General features: G+C 44.2%; 2 protein-coding genes across 2 annotated transcripts; both read left to right on the plus strand.

Annotated features, from left to right (window-relative positions):
- The first annotated feature begins 1,086 nt into the window (after nt 1-1,086).
- sstr1a (somatostatin receptor 1a) lies at nt 1,087-4,792 on the plus strand. The gene has a single exon (XM_070920182.1). The coding sequence runs from the start codon at nt 1,102-1,104 to the stop codon at nt 2,311-2,313; it is 1,212 nt and encodes a 403-aa protein (XP_070776283.1). The 5' UTR covers nt 1,087-1,101; the 3' UTR covers nt 2,314-4,792.
- Nucleotides 4,793-12,016: 7,224 nt separating this feature from the next.
- foxa1 (forkhead box A1) lies at nt 12,017-16,637 on the plus strand. The gene is made up of 2 exons (XM_070920633.1): nt 12,017-12,082; nt 15,477-16,637. The coding sequence occupies exons 1-2, from the start codon at nt 12,017-12,019 to the stop codon at nt 16,635-16,637; spliced, it is 1,227 nt and encodes a 408-aa protein (XP_070776734.1).
- The last annotated feature ends 444 nt before the right edge of the window (nt 16,638-17,081 follow it).

The raw sequence follows: 17,081 nt of genomic DNA on the forward strand, positions 1-17,081 counted from the left end.
AGTTTGGCCAGCTTTAAATACAGTCTGCGCCTCCCCCCGCCTCCCCCCCCCCCCCTTCTCTCTCTCTCTCCCTCACTCCCCCCTCTCCCTCCCTCTCTCTCTCTCCCTCACCCCCCCCTCTCCCTCCCTCCCTCCCTCCCTCTCTCTCTCTCCCTCCCTCTCTCCCCCCTCTCCCTCCCTCCCTCACTCCAGGCTTCAGCAGCTGAACAGGCTGATGATCTGATGTTATTTTTTTGGATGAATCTCTCCTTCATCTCTATGTGATGCAGCTGAACACCTCCTCCTCCTCTCCTCCTTCTCTCTCTCCCTCTCCCTCCCTCCCTCCCTCCCTCCCTCTCTCTCTCTCCCCCTCCTTCTCTCTCTCTCCCTCCCCCTCACCCCCCCCCCCTCCCTCTCTAGAGCGTTGAACCGGATCATTTGAGGTGCAGCAGGCTGATGATCTGATGTTATTTTTTTGGATGAATCTCTCCTTCATCTCTATGTGATGCAGCTGAACACCTCCTCCTCCTCTCCTCCTTCTCTCTCTCCCTCTCCCTCCCTCCCTCCCTCCCTCTCTCTCTCTCCCCCTCCTTCTCTCTCTCTCCCTCCCCCTCACCCCCCCCCTCCCTCTCCAGAGCGTTGAACCGGATCATTTGAGGTGCAGCAGGCTGATGATCTGATGTTATTTTTCTGGATGAATCTCTCCTTCATCTCTATGTGATGCAGCTGAACACCTCCTCCTCCTCTCCTCCTTCTCTCTCTCTCTCTCCCTCCCTCTCTCCCCCTCCCTCTCTCTCTCTCCCTCCCTCCCTCACTCCCCCCTCTCTCTCTCCCACCCTCCCTCTCTCCCTCACTCCCCCCTCACGCCCCCCCCCTCTCTCCCTCCCTCCCCCCTCTCCCTCCCTCCCTCTCTCTCTCTCTCTCCCTCCCTCTCTCCCTCTCCCTCTCTCCCTCCCTCCCCCCTCTCTCTCTCTCTCCCTCTCCCTCCCTCTCTCTCTCTCCCTCCCCCTCACCCCCCCTCCCACCTCCCTCTCTGGAGCGTTGAACCGGATCATTTGAGGTGCAGCAGGTTGATGATCTGATGTTATTTTTCTGGATGAATCTCTCCTTCATCTCTCTGTGATGCAGCTGAACACCTCCTCCTCCTCCTCTACTCCTCCTCTGTCTTCCTCTCCTCTTCATGGTACTCTGAGCTCTCTGGAGGACGGCGGCGGCTACTTCCTGCTGAACGGTAACGGCTCGGTGTCCGGCGGTGGAGCGTCCTCCGCGGCTCTCATCTCCTCCATCTACTCGGTGGTGTGTCTGGTCGGTCTGAGCGGGAACTCCATGGTCATCTACGTCATCTTCCGGTACGCTAAGATGAAGACGGCCACCAACCTGTACATCCTGAACCTGGCGGTTGCGGACGAGCTGCTGATGCTCAGCGTGCCGTTCGTCGTCACCGCTGCGCTGCTGCGCCGGTGGCCATTCGGCTCGGCGCTGTGCCGCCTCGTGCTCAGCGTGGACGCCATCAACATGTTCACCAGCATCTACTGCCTGACGGTGCTCAGCGTGGACCGGTACATCGCCGTGGTGCACCCGCTGCGGGCGTCCCGGTACCGGCGGCCCACTGTAGCCAAGCTGGTGAACTTGTGCGTGTGGATGTTCTCCCTCCTGGTCATCCTTCCCATCATCCTCTTCTCCTCCACCGCCCCCAACTCGGACGGCTCGGTGGCCTGTAACATGCAGATGCCGGAGCCGGAGCGCCGCTGGATGGCGGCGTTCGCGGTCTACGCCTTCCTGATGGGCTTCCTGTTCCCTGTGCTGGCCATCTGCCTGTGCTACGTGCTGATCCTGAGTCAGCTGCGGGTGGTGGCGCTGCGGGCCGGCTGGCAGCAGCGCAGGAAGTCGGAGAGGAAGATCACGGTGATGGTTACGGTGGTGGTGTCAGTGTTCGTGGTGTGCTGGATGCCCTTCCACGTGGTGCAGCTGGTGGGCGTCTTCCTGCAGCACCACGACCCCACCCTCAGCCAGCTGGCCGTCGTCCTCGGGTACGCCAACAGCTGCGCCAACCCGCTTCTCTATGGCTTCCTGTCCGACAACTTCCGTCGCTCCTTTCAGAGGATCCTGTGTCTGCACTGGATGGAGGCCCCCGAGGAGCCCCTGGACTACCTGGACTACTACAGCACCGCCCTGAAGAGCCGCAGACTCAGTCTGGACCAGGACCAGCAGGAGAACTGGGAGGAGGACTCAGAGTACAGGAACAGGAACCCCCAACACCAGCTCCAGGATGTAGTCTGTACCCCGATGGCACCTCCAGGATTTAAAGAACCAGACTGTGTTTTGATGATGTAGTTCTCTGACTACAAATCCTGTGCAAGGTCAAATTCTACGACCTACATTGATCCAGATCTACACTGAGAGGGGCATTATGGGTAACTGAGGGTTGCATGCTTGGTTTGGCTGCATCAACATCCTGTCAGAAGAGTATAAATGTCTCAGAAGGACCCTGGAGACAAAGAATACATCATGTGGACTGAACACATCAACAACAGAAATCTACAAAGTGACGATTTAAAAATGATCACCAGGATGTGAAGCAGGATTTTATTTTCTTACTGACATGACAGTGATGAATCTGATGATGTCACTCTGAAACGGGATGAAACTTGTTCACTTCCTGTCATGAACTGACCTGCCTCCTTCAGTCTGATTGAAACTGACCTGTGAAACCAGCCAATCAGAGAGGGGGCGGGACTGACCATATAACTGCAGGTGAAATAATACAAACAGCAGCAGCAGGAGAAGAAGGAGAGATGCTGCTTGGCTGCAGGGAGTGATGGACAGTAAGATGTTAGCCATGCTTTTCGCTGCACGTCACCAGGCAGATTTCAGTCTGACTGCAATTGAAAGCTCTTCTTCAGGTGTCTCTGCTGTAGCTCCGCCCCCTGCTCTGACTCATACAGGTGGATTTGGAACAACTACTGCTTTGTTTTGATATTTTTGACCTTTGACCTCACTGAATGTACAGCACTGAGGTGTCAATCAAATGCAGTTTATTGATTGATTGTTGTTGCTGTTCAGGTTCATACATTTATTGACCATGATGATCTCAGCTTTGATTTGAAATATTAAGAAATAATCTCACTCTTTTTAAGGAAACAATACTTCAAGAACTCAAATTACAGACCAATTATTATAAAATTAATTAAAATTTTATTTTTGCAAAAGTTTTTTCCTTTAAATTTGACCTGTCTGTTCCCAGAATGCAACTCTGTCTCCTACAGAATTTATGTATTTAATGTTGAATACTCAAAGCTAAAAGGTAGCAGGCACAGATCTTTGGGACAAAGATGACTAATCTCAAATTCACCAATTCTTTTTGGCCATGTCAACAAAACACGTTTGGGCGTAATGGCCTTCATCAGAGCACGGAAAGAAATGGAGGTAATTTATATGTTGACAGTTGATTGGCTTAAAGGGTCACATGGTAATTGAATTGACCTAAGGTTCCATAAATATCTTTTCTTGACAGCTGGATCAGCTGGATCGGTCAGTGTCTGTTGTTACCGTTATGTGGCAGCCAGAATACTTGTAATGTTATTACTGTCGTGACGTAAGTTTCTACACGGCTGTGTAACATATTATTATTCTTCTACATTTCTTCAGAAACATAATTCCTCTCTGGTACATTTATTTATGATGTTATAAAGAAATATTCCATAAAACTGATGTGGAATCTGTTAGTTTAAACAGCGAGTTGAAGCAAAATGTTGTTAGTGAGATGCACCATGGGAGTTGTAGGTGTTATGCCCAACTTCTTGTAGTTTTGACTTTTCATCAAAGAACCAGATGTTTTCTAACACAGTCTGAACATCGGGAAGTCTACATGAACTTCATTATTGAGCAGCTGATAAAGTGTCCTGACAGACGGTGGTGATGATGATGATGATGATGATGGCTCTGATCTATAATCTGCAGTGATGACCTGAATCCGTTGATTGATCAATACTGTTGATGATAAAAGCTTCTCTCTGATCAAATCTGAGGATTTGTGTTCCATCTCATCACTGAGTCGTCCTGCTTCATTAACTGATCTCCTGTCAGCTGTTTGAAGGTCACCTCACTGATGATGTCATAGAAACAGTTTAGCTGAGAGTTTCCTGCAGGACACAGAGGATGATGATGATGATGATGATAATGACACTGTGAAAACACCAACTTGTCGTTGTTTGGAATTTTAAATTATTAAAATACGAACTGAATTTTGTTGTGATAACTTTGATCTTCATCAGTCATGAATGAAGTCTTCCTCTGTCATTAATTCAGTTTGATCCAATCACTTTAGGACAGATTAAAGGATCAATCAATCAATCAAGTGTATCGGTCACATGTAATCATAGAAGGTACAATCACAGTTAAATGTAATTAAAAAGAATAAGAATAGTAATAAATGTGTAAAAAAAATGTGTATGATGGGTGGGGGGGGGGTCCATGAATGAATGAAGAAGAAGTTCATGAAACAGGTTTAAATCCACAACGTGTACGATTTCTGACTTTCTGACCTTCAAAATAAAAGCAATGGGGGCTGATGTGAACCTTTGACATTCAGAATAAAGTGCTGAGGGACTAGATAGTGTTGATATAATAAGTGAACTGACTGCTCGGTGGAAACAGCTCTTGGAGCTTTCAACCGCATCCCACAGGTGACCTCAGTTACATGACCTAGTTATACCTGTAATAAAGACAATCAGAGTCATTGATCAGAGTCAGTGAGTCACTGGCAGCACTTCACACTGATGCTATTGTTTTAATAAATGGCTGATTTCTCACATTGTTGCTGTTGTTACTGACTGAACAACACACAATCTCCTCTGAGATACAGCTGTCATGGATCTGATCTGGGATCTGGACTTTTGGCACAACAAACTTCAGTGTGTTTATTTCAAACAAAGCTTATAAATGAGTCATGAACTAAGAGGATTAATGGGGGTCATGTTGGTGGTTCATGGTTCTGACTCCATCTAGTGGCTCCATCACGCTTTCTCTCAGCTCACAGGTGGATTCTGGGTAATGTAGTTCTCTGTTGAAACCAGGAAGTTACCAGTCTCACCTCTCCTGCTATCAGATGAGAAAATATGACACAGTAGTTTATAGTTTACAGTAATAATAAGCAAATGATCAAGTTGATATTCATGTCTGAGGAGAAAAGTGTCTATAAATATCTGAAATCGACTGGACTCAAAGTGACACTTTATTATAAGTGCATCAAAATGATCCACAGGTCAGATTCATCTTCTTTCTGCTGCTGTGACATCTGAATGTCAACATGAGGTAATGTTGCCGTCTTATTTAAATTTAGTTTGTTCTGTCTTTCACTCACCTTGGCTGATCCCTCACCGTGTTAAATCAGATTTAAGAGAAATCAGAGCTGTGATGTTGATGTTATTAATCATAGCGTAAAACACATTGCACAGGCTGTGGGGATGAAAAATGAGTTCAATGCGACAACAACCAGAAAGAAACATCCACTGACACACAGCATCTGGATCAAAGTGTCTGGGCCCCCCTGGAGGCCCCCCTGGAGCCCCCCCCTGGAGGCCTCTGGAGGTCTGCGACTGACAGGACAGACTAATTAGACTCCTGGCTGTCTGTATTTGACCTCAATAACACTGTAAACATTTAAAATATGATCATTACGCTCCGAAAATGTTGTTATCGGTCCAAACAGCAGCAGATCATCATTCATCCAGCAGGTGGCATCATCCACCTAACAACACAAACACGTCACATCAATGAATCAGGTAACAAACTGATGCTGTTTGTTCTATTTCTGTAAACAGCAGAACACAAGAACAACAGAACCATCAGCTGTTAGACCACCAGAGCGGTGGGGTTGATATCTACGAGCAGATCTTGAGTGCTGATCAGGTGTAACACTGGATCTTTACCTGCAGACTGAGGTCATCAAAGATCTTACGCTGGTTTGGGTGCAATAAAATGAGTGTGGAACAGCCCGACTCCCAACACTTTAGAGTAACAGACCAGGTTCAGGTCCTGCAAAAAGGTGCTAGTCTACAAGAAGTCATCTAACAAACAGGATCTGTATTGTTTTTTGGGGGGTTGTTTTAGCTAATGCAGTGATTTTGATTTGATGTTCTCGTCTTCCTTTTCTCAAGCCGAGTTCAGACGATTTGCAGCAAGACCTGCAACTACTTGCACTGTGCCAGTCTGCAAATCTACTGGGTCGAGACGAGACAGTGTATAGTTTCCATTGCAACGACTCTGTGTACTACTGTTCTAACTTTTTGTAGCTGGATATGATTTGTAGTGTCTTGATAGAGGATCTTATTTGAATACATTTTAAGGCTTGAGTCATACAGACACGACTGTTCCTCCCTTTGCTCAGTCTGAACAGATGAGTTTTCAGTCTGTGACAGAAGATGTGCCGAGTTTCTGCTGCCCTGATGTCGATGGGGATCTCATTCCACTCGTTGTGGATTGTCAGGACAGCAAACAGTCATGATTTTGTTGAACGGTAACTGGGCCCCTTTGTAGTGAGGGAGTAGCAAGCTGATTGGGAGTGCAGAGTGCAGTGGACGGACTGGGGTGTATGGTTTGACCATGTCCTGGATGTCAGATGGGCCTGAGCCACTTGCAGCAAGGTAGGCAAGTACCAGTGTCTAGAATTGAATTTGAGCAGCCACCGGTAGCCCGTGCAGGGTGCTGAGGAGCGCTGTAGCTGCTGCATTCTAGATGAGCCGAGAGGTCGGATGGCATAGGCAGGTACACCAGCCAGAAGCGAGTTGAAGTAATCTAGACACAAAATGACAAGAGCCTGGACCAGAATCTGCGGCGCCTCCGCAAAGGCCGGTGACAGGGTCGCTAAACACAATCATTTTATAAATACATCATGTAGGCCACGCTTGCAGAGGCCCAGGAGGAGGTTACGATTGATCACCTGATTAATGATGTAATTAATTCAATTCAATTCAGTTTTATTTATATAGCGCCAAATCACAACAAAAGTCATCTCATGACACTTTACAAATAGAGCAGGTCGAGACCGACTCTTTATAATGTTATTACAGAGACCCAACAGTTCCCACCATGAGCAAGCACTTTGGCGACAGTGGCAAGGAAAAACTTCCTTTAAGAGGCAGAAACCTCGAGTAGAACCAGACTCTAGCTGGGGGGGTCATCTGCTTTGACTGGTTGGGTTTGAGAGAGAGAGAGGGAGAGAGAGAGAGAGAGATAGACATAGAGACACAGACAGACAGACAGACAGACAGACAGGCAGAGATGTATGGCAGCACTGGCAGTAGAAATAGCAGCTATAACTATAACAGCAGGCTGAGGGTGGCGGACTCCAACAGACTCAACAAACTGATCCGCAAGGCCAGTGACGTTGTGGGGGTGGAGCTGGACTCTCTGACGGTGGTGTCAGAGAGGAGGACGCTGTCTAAGCTGCGGGGCATCTTGGACAATGTCTCACATCCTCTCCATGACATACTGGTCGGACACAAGAGCAGCTTCAGTGGGAGACTCATTGCTCCCAAATGTACAACAGAGCGCCACAGGAAATCATTCCTGCCTGTGGCCATCAGACTGTTCAACTCCTCCCTCTGAGGGTCAGACACTCAGGAAGAAACTGGAAATCTGTATCTGTATCTACTTCACCTGTCAGCAGTGCTCTAGTGGGGTAATAGGGTACTATGAGCTCTTTAAGATATGATGGTGCCTGACCAGTAAGAGCTTTGTAGGTCAGGAGAAGGATTTTAAACTCTATTCTAGATTTTACAGGGAGCCAGTGCAGCGAAGCTAATACAGGAGAAATATGATCTCTTTTCCTGGTTCCTGTCAGTACATGTGCCGCAGCATTCTGGATCAGCTGGAGAGTCCTCAGGGACTTATTGGGACAGCCTGATAATAAGGAATTGCAATAATCCAGCCTAGACGTGACAAATGCATGGACTCATTTTTCTGCATCTGTTTGAGACAGGATCTTCCTGATGTTTCAATGTTACGGAGGTGAAAGAAGGCAGTCCTTGAAGTTTGAGTTAAAGGACATGTCCTGATCAAAGACAACTCAGAGATTCCTCATGGTGGCGCTGGAGGCCAGGGCAATGCCATCTAGGGTGACAATATCTTTAGATTAATTAGGCTACAACTTGGTAGACGATGCGAGTAAGACATAAACAAAGACAAGAGTGGAAAGAGAAAAGAGGGAGCTGAAAAGACCAGAATTTAAAAAAAGCTTTACAAGGTGGCACGGCCAAATGTGCCAAACTCAGCAGCTTGTTTATGATTAAAAAGCGGCTTGAGAGTGAAGGTACTGGTGCTTGACCAGAAGGTGATGGCGACGATGAGACAGGTATGCTAGCTTGGGCTACAGTGCCAAGATGTCAGGCGAGTAAAACAAAATGGAACACACAACGTTGGCCACAAACGACAATTCAAGTTTAGTGGCATATGTCAAATATGATAAGTGCTTTATTGAATTCAAAATGGTACATTTATTATGAACCTGGCGAAATACAGGTGGTTTGTGGGTATCGTAGTCTGAACTCTTCCATCCACTGCTGTGTGTGTGGAGTGAGTTCAGCTGATACTGGAGGGGTCACATGATGAAAGTTCAACTGAGACACTTTAACAGTGTTTGACCTTCAGGTAGTCTGCAGCATGATGACTGACAGCAGTGTGTGGGTGTGTGTGTGTGCATGTGTGTGTGTGTAGATGAACTGATAAAACAGGGTTGAAGAGTTCAGGTGAAACAAAGCCATCAACATGACTTTAATAACAGGTTGTAACACACACACACACACACACACACACACACACACACACACACTGAATGTGTTTTAGAAAAAAACATATATATATATATATATATAGAGAGAGAGAGAGAGAGAGCGAGAGAGAGAGGTAACTATTCAAATATGAATAATGTTAATTTAGATCATACAGAACACAACTTGGTAGAATAACAACAAAGTCTTCTTATGATGTTTCTGCTGATTCGACTGTCGCGGGTTTCTTGCTTGTTTTTGATGGCGTGTCAATCACAGCAGATATCAGGAAGATATTCACCAAGTCAGTGGTGAAACAGATCCTCCTTCCTGAGTACCCTAAAGACAGTTACACAACGCAACAGCAGCAGTCACTTCATTTCCTCTTGAAGACTCTAAATGGAGCAGGGGACCCTAAAGAAAGCATTCAAGTCCAGGTCCAGGTCCAGTCTCTACCTGCCTGTTAGTGTCATATCCTCAGACCTCACATCCTGTCTGCTGGAGTCTGTCAGTCTGTGTGAGGAGGTCATGGACAGGTGACAGGTGAGTCAGTAACAGGATAATTATTACTGAGGAGCTTTTAGTGTGATGGCTGCAGGATTTACAGTCCTGTGAGTCACACAGAAACCTGAACCACCTCCTCATCAGGATCTGAATCCTTAATCACAAACAGGAACCTGGACAGTGATGTCATCTCAGCTATAACTTCCAGGCTTTTAAACCGAGTTAAAGAATTTCATGGACCTCCATGTTTTCAATCTCAACACAAATGACATCACAGAAATACTGTAACACAGTCCAGCTCAAATCAGGTTTATTCAGACTCACCAAGTGCTCTTCTGTCCCCATGAAGGGGAAAACAGGTGAGTCCTCTGGGCCAGGAAGTGGCCTCATAAGGTAGAGGCTGGTCCAACTGGATCCAGAACTCTGCAGAAAAACTTCATCCAGGTCTAACGGGTTCAGAACTTTGTGCAAGGTCAGTCCCTGGTCCAACAAGTTCAGAACTCTGCACTGAAGTTCATAACTGTACTGTTGTTACTGGTCCAAAAGCATATACCAGGGCTCTTACCCTGGGACCAAAAGGTCAAGAATCTTGCAGAAAAGCCCAGGTCTACCTGATCCGAAACTCTGCAGTGAGGTTCTTATCCCACGTCGAAAAGATCCAGAGCTCTGAAACTAGGCTGCAGTGACATATTAGATTCACACTTGTAAGACGGTGGAGCCTTTTGGCCTAAATAAAGAACTTAATTTGTCATGTTTCCTCTAATTTATTACAAATGATGGATGCAGTATTTGTACTTGTTGTACCTCTATCTTTGTAACTTCTGTATCTGTGTTCCTCTGTGTCTGATGTGATGATAGTGAACGGGCTGTGAACCTTTGGATCCATCATCCAATAGATTTGAAATCCTGTTCAACTAATAATCCAAGACATCATCATACACCTGTTCTAGGTTGACTGTATGTGTGTTTGTCCGTTTGGACGCTGTAAATCAGTCGGTGTTTGTTTTTTCCTCCTGCTGCGAGATGTGTGGAGAACGCGGTTTCATGCAGTTTATTTTAAGTTATGCAGTTGAACGCCACAAACTAAAACTCAAAATTGACCTCAGAGTTGAGTCATCTCTCAACAAAGGTTACATAGAACCTCTCCACAAACTGATTACAGATAAAATAATGAACTGGTCACTCTCTCTTTTATATTTATATTCATATATTTGTTTTTTGTCTCTGTATCTACAATACTTTCAAACTGCTGTATCAATAAAGTTATTTTACTTTCCCTCTTCTCTCCTCCTCTTCCTCTCAGTATTTTGGTGTAAGTGTCCTTTAATCCAGTGGATCATCCAGTTAATCCAGTGTGATAATGGTGAGCAGTGAGCCGTTGTTCTGCTCTGTTACTTGCTCATTAACAGCTTTAAATCACCAGCCTGGAACCCGTCAACCTGGATCAGATCTGTGATCAGAAACAGGGTCACTACATGTCTGATAATCAGTTCAATAAATTCAACAAATAATAATAATACAAATAATAATGATTAGTACAGCTACCTGAGGGGAGTTTATATGTTACAGGGTTATGTTCCTACTTAAAGCTTTGAATCAATACTTTGATATAAAAATGAATGAATGACGAAGTCCCTGCTTTTGTTTTGGACTCACGACCTTTAAGTGTTTTAAGTTTTATGTTCTCTGTGCTGCTGCAGTGAAATACATTTTAATTTTCTTCTTAAAATCCTGTTTGTTCTTCATCTATTGGACTTAATATTTTGCCTTCAATCCCATGAATTAATTGTTAATAATGTATAATTGTGTAATCAATTATGGATACATTAATTTGATTATTATTCTCATATTATATATTAAGGTATTCTAATGGATTTAAGGGTTTGGAGAAGCGAGTAAGGCAATCTTGAGTTAAGATTTTATTTCCTCAGTTAAGGTGGAAATTCAAAAATGGATTTCATCTGATTCAGTCCCCTTTTTAAAAAGCCCTTAAACTTGCAGATAATCTATTAAAAGCCTATTAATGTATCCATTAATCAACACTTATTTGGATTTAGGAACAAACTACCTGTAATGTTTTTGTAAATATAGGCTGTGACCCCTTAATTGATATATTCCAGTCCCTTAATATTTCCATGAATTTGTCCATGTGAACCTGTTAAATATCTGAATATAATATTTTAGTCTTTCAGACAGTTTGGATCCATTAAAGGGATTTAAGGTTTTCACTGTTTCATTTTTGATTCTCTATAATCTGTTAATATCTTCATTACATCATTAATGATGTGTGAAGTCAAGCAGTTTCAAGGTGGATAAGGGGACTCAGGGACATTCAATATAAAAACAGCTGAAGAGATGGCGAGGAAAAGGGGGACGTGGACTCTAAAGTCCTGTTTCTGGTCTGAGTCTCAGTTTTTTCCAACGAAACATGAATTATTTTCCTTGAATTCCTGTTTATGTTGGTAATAAAGTGATTGTGTGTGTGTGTGTGTGTGTGTGTGTGTGTGTGTGTGTGGGAGGGGGGGGGGGGGGGCTGGAGGGTGGGACATACAGGAGGAGGAGGAGGATCACATCAGTCCGCAGGTCACCATCACCTCCTCCTCCTCCGACACTAACACTCTGCCTCTCTCCGCTCCTCCTGGCCCGGCTTGGCTCGGCACGCTTTCACCAGGACCAGGAAACAGACAGACACGCAGTCCGGGGACAGGACCCGGAGAACAGGAGCGGGACCTGCAGGATCCGTGTTCCGCCTGCGGGCTCCCGTCATGCTAGGCACCGTGAAGATGGAAGGGCACGAGGCTCCGGACTGGAGCGGATACTACAGCGAGGAGGTCGGTCACACTCAGCCCGCTTTACCGCTGCTTTTACCGTCACTGAGAGGGTCTAAGACCCGGGTCAGACCGGTCCGGATCATTTCCATTTAAATGGAAAATTCTCTGGTTTTCCAGTAAAAACGTTTAAACTTGAGAGGAGTTTCTGAGGGGAGGAGGAGACGCTTTATTAAAGTCACATGATTATCATTATTGATATTATTATTAGTATTATTATTATTATTATTATGAAGTCGGGAAATATTAACGTGTTGTTCCGTCAAACTAAGTTTATTTTTCTAACTATTTTAAAAATAGGTGTAAAAACAACAAACTGAAACATGAATCGCCTGTTTGAGCCGCTGCCGCTCAAAGCTTTCACTGCAAGAGTTGAAAAAGAAACTCGGAGCGTAAAAATGACAAATTCACAATCAGCTGAAGATAGAAAGACAAACGCGTTATTATTTAATGTTTGAATCATTTCAATATAGTTTGAGTTTGTGGAGTAGAAGTTCGGCGCAAGATGAACCGATCGACTGTTTAAATGTATTACAATCACAATGCTTTATTCATCAAATAAGCCTATTTATAATGTTTTTTGGAATTTACATCTAAACAAAATTAACAAAATAAACACACACAAAAAAAAGAGAAGAGAAACCTTGTGGGAGATCAATCTGTATTAATAATGTTCATCTGACAGATTGGAAACATTTGAACACACTGATAATCTCCACAGAGGTCAAAGCTGTGAGAAATTAGATAAGACGAATTAAATAAAAGAATGAAATAAAATGAAGTACAGCTGTTATACTGAAGCGACATGTTTCAGAAGTTTTTATTTGTCATGTGACACCTGCATTATACTGATGTCGTTTTAATTCTAAAATTGTGTCTTTTTCAATAGGAATTTTGTATGAAAGGCTGACAGGAGGAATCATTTTCATGAAACCAAAAGTTATTGATCATCAGTTTGTGTCGTTTTTAACACACATTTTGCTTGATAATAACATTAAAGACATCATCTGATAATAATAATAATTATTATTATTATATTGAAAGTTATGAGTTATGAGGAGTTATGACCTGATAATAATGTTTTTTTTTATCTTATCAGGTTATTTCACAGAGCGGCCGCTGTAAAGTTCATGTTGAGCTGTAATTAATATGATATTAAGATTATTAACTGTTCATGTTGTCGTTACTACAGTTAAACAGAATTTGTTAAAAACCATCGGCTGAATTTGAGTGATTTTATATTAAATTGGATGTAAAATCTTTCGTGAATCCGCAGGTTGTTGATATTAAATCATTTTCTTTATTAAATATTATTCTATTGGTGTGTTATTAACATGATTGATGATGACATTTATATCCCTTGTTTCGTTTATATCATAGTTTTAATGTTTTATTGGTGACATATTAATTAAAGTCCGTCAGTGGAGACAGAAGCAGCGCGCGGATCAAATTGAAAACTGACCGTCAGGTCAAAATATCAGGCTTCTGATATCGTAGATATTATAAATATATAATATAATTAAATATCTATATATTATATTGTATAAAATAACATAAAATAATATAACATTTGGTATTATAGAAATTATATTATTTTATAAAATATAGAATGAGTTCATTATAAAGAGTCAATTCCATATTTTGGACAGTGATAAATAATAATGAATAAAGTCAAAGACAGACAGGTGATGTTACCTGTCTGTCTCGCTGTCAGATTCATTAATCAGAGTCTCGCTCTGTGGTCTGATCTGAGGTCAGCATTGCACATGAAATATGTTAGGACTGTTAATAAGTGACACTGAATGTGTGCTCGTCTCAGATCTCAGATAAAGTGACACTATTAATGATCAATAATTATGATGTAATGAAGATCATTAACAGATTCATTTGTTATTATTATTTATTAAGTTTATTGTAAAGTGTTACAATGAATTTATATTGATTCACCTGTGAACTGAAACTGAAAGTCTTCTTTTATTCTACATGATGTAATAATAATTTGAGGGGCTCATTTATGGATTAATTAATAGACTTTAATTTATAAAACATTATTTCACATGTTGAAGTCATCTTCATTTGAAGTTTAGTTTGTTTTTCGGGGGTTAATAAAAGATTCATTAAGGAGGTAATCCCTTAATAACTAACTAAAATGACTTCATGTACACCTTAAGGTCTACTTCATTTGTTAATGAAGGGCTATTCAAATTGAAAGGTTTTGTTTTCAAATTAATGGACACATTAGTGACCTCCGGCTGGTGTGTTTATTATCAGGGGTGAATTAAGGATTAATTAACAGTATTTTCAGGGATTTTTATTTGATAATAATCAATAAATGAACACAAACAGGTTAAACGTGACATTTTTTCAGGTTGAATGTAAAGATGCTGCTCAGTTTGAACTCTTACAAAATAAAAAATGAAGCTGTCAGGAAATATATCTGATCAATCAATCAACAATAAACAAAACAAACAAATAAATCAATAAATAAACTGAATGTATCAGTTTGATAACTTACTGTTGGTGCTGTTAGTCCCGATCAGTCTGGACCAGATCAGAAACCAGTTTGATTATTTCTGTCATGACAGCAGGTCAGAGGTCAAACACAAACATGTAAAACCTGGTCTGAGTGGACTTGAACTGGTTTTATTGTCATCTATATGATGTCCTGCTACACAAACACCTGAATGTGAAGCTGAACATGTACTGGTCCATCTGTCTTTGGTCTGGTCTAAATTCTGGTATAATTGGTCAGACAGAACCAGTACCAGTTAGACCAGACCAGGTATAACTTGTTCGGGTGTAACTGGTAGTACACTAAGTGGTTCTGTTCTTAGGTACTTGGTTCAACTGACTCTGATCTTGTCTCACTGATCCTTGTTTTGATCTAACTGGGTCTGCTCTAACTGTTATTAATCTTAACTAACAGTCTTTGGTCTGGTCTAAAGTCTTGTCCAGCTAGTTTTAGTCTAACCGGTTAAACTGCTCCAGAACCAGTACCAGTTAGACCAGACCAGACCAGACTTGGTCTATCTGGTTCTAGTTCTATCTGGTTCTATTTGGTTCTAAACTGTGTCTAACTGGTTCTACCTGGTCTTTCTGGTCTGGTCTAACTGGCTTAGATCTGATTTGTTCAACTTGTTCTAGTCTAACTGGTTCACTAACTGTTTCTGGTATCTCTGCAGGTATACTCTCCGATGGAGAATGGTGGGATAGGTTCTGGTCTAACTGGTTCTGTTTCTTGTCTAACTGATTCTAGTCTAACTGGTCCCTTAACTGGTTCTGGTCTCGGCGGAGGTGACTCTCTAATGGGAGATGAGTGTTGGGATGGGTTCAGGTCTAACTGGTTCTGGTGTAACTGGTTCTTGTTCTGGTTTAACAGTCTCTGGTCTCTCTGCAGATGTACTCTCCAATGGCAGGCGGTGGGATGGGTTCTGGTCTCGGGATGGGCTCCATGTCGGGTTACATGCCCAGCAGCGGGACCACATCAGGATCCTTCAACATGTCGTACAGCGGGACCGGTCTGAGCCCCGCCCCGGTGGGAGGGATGGGCGGCTCGGCTCAGGCGGCCATGTCGGGTCTGGGCGGGGGCGTGGCCTCGATGGGTGGGGCTCTGAGCCCATCCAGTATGAGTTCGGTGTCGGCCCAGCAGGCCTCGATGGGTCTGAATCCGTATGGAGGCATGAGTCCCACCATGAGCCCCGGCATGGCGTACAACGGCAGTGGGCTGAACCGCGGCCGCGACAACAAGGCATTCAGACGGAGCTATCCACATGCCAAACCCCCCTACTCCTACATCTCGCTTATCACCATGGCGATCCAACAGGCGCCCAGCAAGATGCTGACACTCAGCGAGATCTACCAGTGGATCATGGACCTGTTCCCGTACTACCGGCAGAACCAGCAGCGCTGGCAGAACTCCATCCGGCACTCGCTGTCATTCAACGACTGCTTTGTCAAGGTGTCCCGCTCGCCAGACAAACCGGGGAAGGGCTCGTACTGGACCCTGCACCCAGACTCCGGGAACATGTTCGAAAATGGCTGCTACTTGCGCCGCCAGAAGAGATTCAAGTGCGAGAAGAAGATGTCGCCAAAATCTGATGGCAGGAAGGAGCAGGGGGGAGGAGGGGGAGGAGCGTCACCTTCTGGGGATTCCATCAAACCTCCAGGACTCCTGGACTCCTCCTCCCTGCCCTCCTCCAGCCAGGCTACTTCGCCTCCGGGTCTGGACCTTCGGGGAGGCGTCGGCGGGGCGTCGGACCTGAAGGTGTCCGGCTCCCAGCTCCTGTCCTCCCTTTCATTACCCCCCCACTCCATGGCACATGAGTCCCAGCTGCACCTCAAAGGAGACCCCCACTACTCCTTCAACCACCCGTTTTCCATCAATAATTTAATGTCGTCTTCAGAGCAGCAGCACAAACTGGACCTGAAGGCCTATGAGGCACTGCAATACTCCTCCTACAGTGGGGGGGCGTCTAGCCTCGGGGGGAGGACCATGGAGCCTCTGGAGGCCTCCTACTACCAGGGGGTGTACCCCAGACCACTCCTCAACACTTCGTAGTACCCGCTGCACTTCCTGTATGGACTCTCTGCATGCAGCTGTCCATCCTGGACTTCCTGTCTGACTGTGATGATACTGAACCAGATTGACTTTGCTGCTGCTGGACTGCTGGTTACTGCAGCAGCTGAACTGGACTCCTGCACTGTGACCAAACCAGGACACAAAGAGACACGTTAACATTCAGCTGTCTAAACTGATCCCAGGTCTGTGTTCTCCTTTTACACACCAAGTCACAAACAACTAAAGTTCATCCAAAGAGATTTCCAACAAATGTTACATAAAACCTCCAACACATTCTCCTCAAATCAGACCAGGATCATCAGTCAGACCAGAGTCCAGGAGGAGGTTCATCCATGTTGGATGATTCTGCAGGAGGTAGTGTTTCCTTTATGTGGTTGCACGTAGAAGTCGCAGGGACTCGAGAGATAATTAACAAGGTGATAA

This window comes from Enoplosus armatus, chromosome 15 (genome assembly GCF_043641665.1).
Source record: "Enoplosus armatus isolate fEnoArm2 chromosome 15, fEnoArm2.hap1, whole genome shotgun sequence".
NCBI classification, from domain to species: Eukaryota; Metazoa; Chordata; class Actinopteri; order Centrarchiformes; family Enoplosidae; genus Enoplosus; species Enoplosus armatus.